Genomic DNA, 5,568 nt, shown 5'->3' on the forward strand with positions numbered 1-5,568 from the left:
GGCTGCCACAGGATGTCTGTTCTGGGTCTTTGCCCTCAGAGATATGAAAAGGTTTTGAAGGTCCAGTTCCCATGTGGGCTCTTTGGGTCAGCATCTGTGCTGCTTACTGGAGGATGTAACATTGCTTAGATCATTTTTTTTTAAATATGGAATTAAATTCCCATCTAGAACTATGAAAATAATTAAAATGAGCCGTTTCTTTCTCTTAGTGCTTTATTTGATCTTGTTTGAACCATGTTTTCCAGAATGGTGTTGTAGTGGGACCTGCCTGTATGTCGATATCCATCATTCCACTGTTGTTTCATGCAGAACAAGATTTACTATGTGATTATTGCCACATGTACTTTTTACCATACCTTCCTGCTCATTACTGAAATGATCATAACTTTGGGCCTCCCAAGTCTGCTTCATGAGGCACAAGATGTCTTTATCAGCAGCCTTTATCCTGCTGTCTACACCAGTTCTGAATAACTGCCAGATTCCAGGGGAATTTGAAGTCCTGGCTCTGTATTAGATTGAAGCTATTGTTAGATGCTTTGTTCCCTGACTTGTGTTGGGGGACAAGGTGGGGGAAGGAATGTCTTAAGCTGTTCCAAAACAGCCTGTCCTGTTTTGGCAGTGCTGCTTATCACCAGCTTGCTCCTATTTTACAGATACCAGTGCTACTTAGCCTCTCTGAAACACATGACTAAAGATGAGGACCAGCCAGTTTCAAGCAGAATGGGAAGCACTGGGGGCCTATGTGATGGGAGGAGACCGGCCCAGGAAAGGGTACTGATAGGGACAAGAGGAAAGATAAAGAAGCTATTGGGGAAACCTAAGAATCGGTCAAGGAATGCTTGAGCAGAGATAGAAGTGATTTGAAGTAGCAAAGAAAGAAAAAAAATGCTGCCATTGAAAGGAAATGAAGAAAAGACTAAAGGGAGAAGAGAAATCTCTTCTCTTAGCAAAAGGGAAGAGGATCATTTTTTTTTAAAGAGCAAGAGAAAAAGGAGGACTAAAATGACAAAAAGGAAGAAACTAAGCGTTAAATAAGCTGAAGAGGAGGAGGAAGGGAATAAAGACTTTTAAATAGGAAAAAAGCAGAAAAAGAAGATGTATGTATAGAGATTGTAGAGCTTCCCAAGCATCCCAGAGCTCCATACATTTTTGGGGAGAGGGATTACACTATATGTTGGTCATGGGGATTTGGGACTATTGCTTTGCAATGTTACAGTTGGTCATATCTTTTTAAAGTAACATACCAGAACAGGTGTGTGCAATTAGAAACAAGCTCTTCAAAATAGGGGTGACTGCTGATTTGGCTAGCGATTGGCATTAACTTCTTCAGTTTCCTCTGTTCCTATACTTCTTTGGGCTTAATTGCCCAGGTTACTCTTCACCCAATTTATCATCTCCCTCTCTCCCACTCTCTGTCTGGTTGATGCCGTCTCTTTCTTCCTGACACTCCTAGTTTCTGCGATTATTCCTGGGTCAATCTGCCTCACTCAGTTTGACATCTCTCAGCAATACTTCAAGCCTTTTAGACTAGCTTGTTTAAAGAGTCCAGGTGCAAAGAATAGGACCCTGTTAACTGTAACAGAAACACCAAGGGGATACTTTCCTCCTCCTTTACCTGGGGATACTAAATCAAAGGGGAGGCAGACTCTGGTTCCCGGCTTATGGGTCCTAACTACACATTTACAAATGAAAAAAACCTGGTTTCACTGGCTCCCCTCAGATGCATAGATGCTAGGGTCGGAAGAGACCTCAACAGTTCATCAAGTCCGACTCCCCACCTAGGCAGGAAAGATTTGTGTGTTCAGCCAGGTTAACATCCCCTGCTTCAAACTTTGCTGGAGTTCCCTCTGCTGAGTTGGACAAATTCCTCTGTTGGCCAGGCTGCCTCCACTTTTCCTAAGACTACCCAAATCCTCAGTGGGTCTGCCTTTACCCTCTTCTCGGAGGGCTTGACCACCAGTCCCCTGAGGAATTCTCCACTTGCCCCTTATTCTCAGGCTTGTGGGAACCACCCTTCATTCCCCTCTGTCCATCACAATTTCTGTCCAGACTTCTTGGTGGATGTCCCTTGCTTGTGAGTCTCCCACATTGGTGATCACACAAGTTTGGTGGACTGGACTTCCAGCTCTGCTTGATGTCCTCCTGGCCCAGCGGTGCAGTCTTTGTCCCCAGAGATGCCTAACACTGCGCTTCTCTTGGCATCTCTCTTTTAAACAGCCCAGGCTTTCCCCCAGACCAATCAGTGCAGGCTCCTCGGGGCATATGTACTCTGGCCCCAGGTGCCTGCTCTTGGCTCCCATTTCTCCCCCAGACTTTTCTTCTGGCACACCAGGGATGCACTACTTGCTCAGACCCAGCCAGGTAATTTTTTTCCTGGTGCTGCCAGTTCCATAGAGGTATAGCAGAGGCTGCACCTCAGCCCCTGCTACACCTTTTTTCTCAGAAAATAATTGACTGTATGACCAATTGTTGGAGGAAATTGGAGATAAAAATTCACCTGGATTAAAAAAAAGGGATCGGTTATTTATAAGGATAACAAGACTATCCAGATCCTCATATTTCAGGCATTAAATTAGTCTTTTACTGTGTGAGGAAAGTTATTGTGGGTTCAGCTCATTTTGCATCTGCTTCCTATGTGTCCTTCTGAAGCCAGTGGTATTAAATTCCCTCAGAGATGGCATACTGGCCTGGGCATATTCTGGATTTGTGAAAATATGGCCTTTCCCATGTTCTTAATATTGCAGTTGTTTTGGATTTTTTTTCCAGCACACTGAAGAAATGTTCTTTGCTGACAAGTTCTGGAGTTCCTTTGAGTAATTTGTCATCTCTCAAGCATAATATTTGTTTGACTAACTGTGATGCCCCCTTCATTGTTTTCCTGTTGCTGTAGTGTCCAACGCAATGGAGAGCATGTATGAGTTGAGACCTGGAAATAATAGTAGACATCTATTGATATAGATGTTTGTATTGTGCACTCAACCTCTGTTCTGGAAGGAAGTATGAAAGCATCTAAGGCCTACTTACTGCTGAAAGTGAAGAATTCAAGTGAAGCATGGGTAGAGCCTTGGAGAACTCACCTGGAAATCGTGACTCAAAACCCCAGGACACCTGGAAATTGATGTTGCCCTGAAATACTTCTGTTGTGAGGTTGTGCCTTGATCAAGGTCAAGTTAGGGACAGTAGTCAAAGAAGAACCAATTCCATGGCTCAAAGCTCCTGGCCACTCAAAAATAGAACAGTCATAACAAAGACAGGGTACAGTTTATAGTCTGAAGAGGCACAGAATGCCTATTCCTGGCAGTTCCATAGTACACACAGCCATACCTCTTCTATTTTTGTAGACTACATGTCAAAGAGGAAGTTTTTATACAGTTGAAACCACAAGTTAAGGAGAGCTTAAACTGCCAAGTTAATGTAAGAACGATGCTAAAGTTCAAACCTATTTCTGTAACCAGCAGAAGGTGACCCTTCCTTCCAAAATACTTGATTTGAGGGTGTTTTCAGGGAACTTTTAAGATCTTCTAAACATCAAGACAGACTAACATTTACAGTCATAAACGCATCATACATTAAGGTATAAAGGGCCATGTGCTTGAAAAGCAAAGGCCAGTATGCACCTGCAAAAATATTCCTTTGCCCATGTGTTACTTGCTAATACATCGTTAACTCAATTGGAGAAAAATTGGATCTCTTTCACAGTGCATGTATGCTTTAAAAGGTGGTTGAACTATCTTGCCTCTTGTTCACAGTGGTGCTTTTGAAGAAACTAGTGATTTAGATGCAGCAAATGGAGTCCTTCCTTTTCTACAGAGAGTTAAAATAAGAGTTGTGGGTGGCCTGCTATGCATTGAGGGAAGTCTGATTGGTATATGGAAAGGTCAGAGCTTTGTGTATATTGAAGCCATTAGAGACGGCTCCCTCTCATTCATTTTTAATATAAACATTGTGAAATCACTAGCTACTTCTATAGTTGCCAAGGAGACATAGTATGATGTCACTGTATTGAAAAAAGCAACAAAAGAATAAAATGTGTTGACTATCTGAGGCAGGAAGAGTCATACTACCCGTACAGAGAAAAACTGAACACAGACCAATCCCTCAGATTTCAGTGTTTGCAGTCTTTTAACAGTATGGTAACTTTTAAAAAATGGACAGACATGGCTGACACAAGGGATTGATGGGATAACGAGGGAATGGATTTTGCTCCATGATAAGAGAGTGAATTTCCTGATAGACAAGTTGGTGGATTTACAAAAGAGCGTCCGCTGATATAATACATTCTTCACAGTGCTTCCCACTGAATTATGGGAATTTTTGCTTTGTGAAAGCCATTCAAGGTAAATTCCAGGGGGGATGTTAAATGGGAGCTCCCCAATGACATGAAATGTCCATCTTATTTTGGTTGGGAGAACCCCTTCAATCATACACATAATTACCGTAGCTATCTAAAAGCCCACAAAAAGGATTTGCTGCCATAAAATGGACTTTTTTGTTCCAAGGGAAAAAGCCCTAATGGTGGGAGCATCTCAACTGTACACATATCCTTAAAAGAGAAGGAGATAAACCTTTTTGCAGCAGGTCACTCACTAAAGGGGACAAACACTTCTTGAGATGAACTGTTCTTAAAATTTAGGAGGCATTCTGACCACTGTGGAATTGCTGAGCTGAGAATTCAGAAATGTCTTATAAGAAGCGTTTCATATACCAGCTAAGCTCACAGTTACTCATTTCCTACATGTCTCCCAAAATACTGAAGCTAATTGTACTCTTCCCGTTCTGCAAAATTACAAGTCAGATGTCATTTGGATGATCAGATGCCTTGCTCTTAACTGTTCTGTCCAGACAACAAAGAAATAAAATACTCTTTTTAAAGAAGTGTTCTCTCTTTGCCTTCCTGCTTTTATCAGCTCAGATTTAGGCCCCTCGTGTATAGCTTTTTATTATTTAGTGCATACCTGTATGTGCTCTTCAGGTTGATCCTAATGGGGTTCTGAGTTACTTACCTAATATCAAAAGCAAACCCAGTTACTGATTATTTATTTCAGGGGAAAACAGCTAAGGAAGAGAAAGAAATGAGGACATTGCAGCTGAGGAGCCTACAGTACTTGGAACGCTATATCTGTCTGATCCTGTTCAATGCATACCTGCATCTGGAGAAAAAGGATTCTTGGCAGAGGCCGTTTAGTGTTTGGATGCATGAGGTAAGAGTTTTCCTGACCCCTACAGCAAGAACATGGGCAGGGAAATCAGCCCTGCTAGGTATATGCTAACAGGGCTTGCATTCAATCCTCTATTTAAAATTGTGGTGAAATGATGACTTCTTTTCTTTTTTCTGCTTATTAGCTTGATTTATTTTTTAATTCAAAGCTTTCACCAAAGCAATATTCTGCAAACCTGTCCTATTTGTATTGGGGCTCTGTGATGGGAGTGCATTAATTTACCCAGCCTTTTGCCCACCTGTCTCTGTGTTCATGTGTTAACTTGGTTACAAATAGGAATATTCAGTGTTTACCACATTTGAATGGGGAAAAAAAAGACCCAAAGCCTCCACCCTGACTCTCTGTTCCC

At 41.9% G+C, this 5,568-nt stretch overlaps 1 protein-coding gene across 3 annotated transcripts in view; it reads left to right on the plus strand.

Annotated features, from left to right (window-relative positions):
* The window catches only part of PALD1 (phosphatase domain containing, paladin 1), a 219,411-nt gene that overhangs the window by 178,717 nt on the left and 35,126 nt on the right, over nt 1–5,568 (plus strand). For all 3 annotated transcript variants that reach the window (XM_019507806.1, XM_019507807.1, XM_019507808.1), the window contains one exon: nt 5,046–5,201. In XM_019507806.1, coding sequence (XP_019363351.1) covers nt 5,046–5,201 — 156 coding nt within the window. The remainder of the gene's footprint in view (nt 1–5,045; nt 5,202–5,568) is intronic.

This window comes from Gavialis gangeticus, unplaced genomic scaffold (assembly GCF_001723915.1).
Source record: "Gavialis gangeticus isolate Ggan-Ray unplaced genomic scaffold, GavGan_comp1, whole genome shotgun sequence".
Classification (NCBI taxonomy): domain Eukaryota; kingdom Metazoa; phylum Chordata; order Crocodylia; family Gavialidae; genus Gavialis; species Gavialis gangeticus.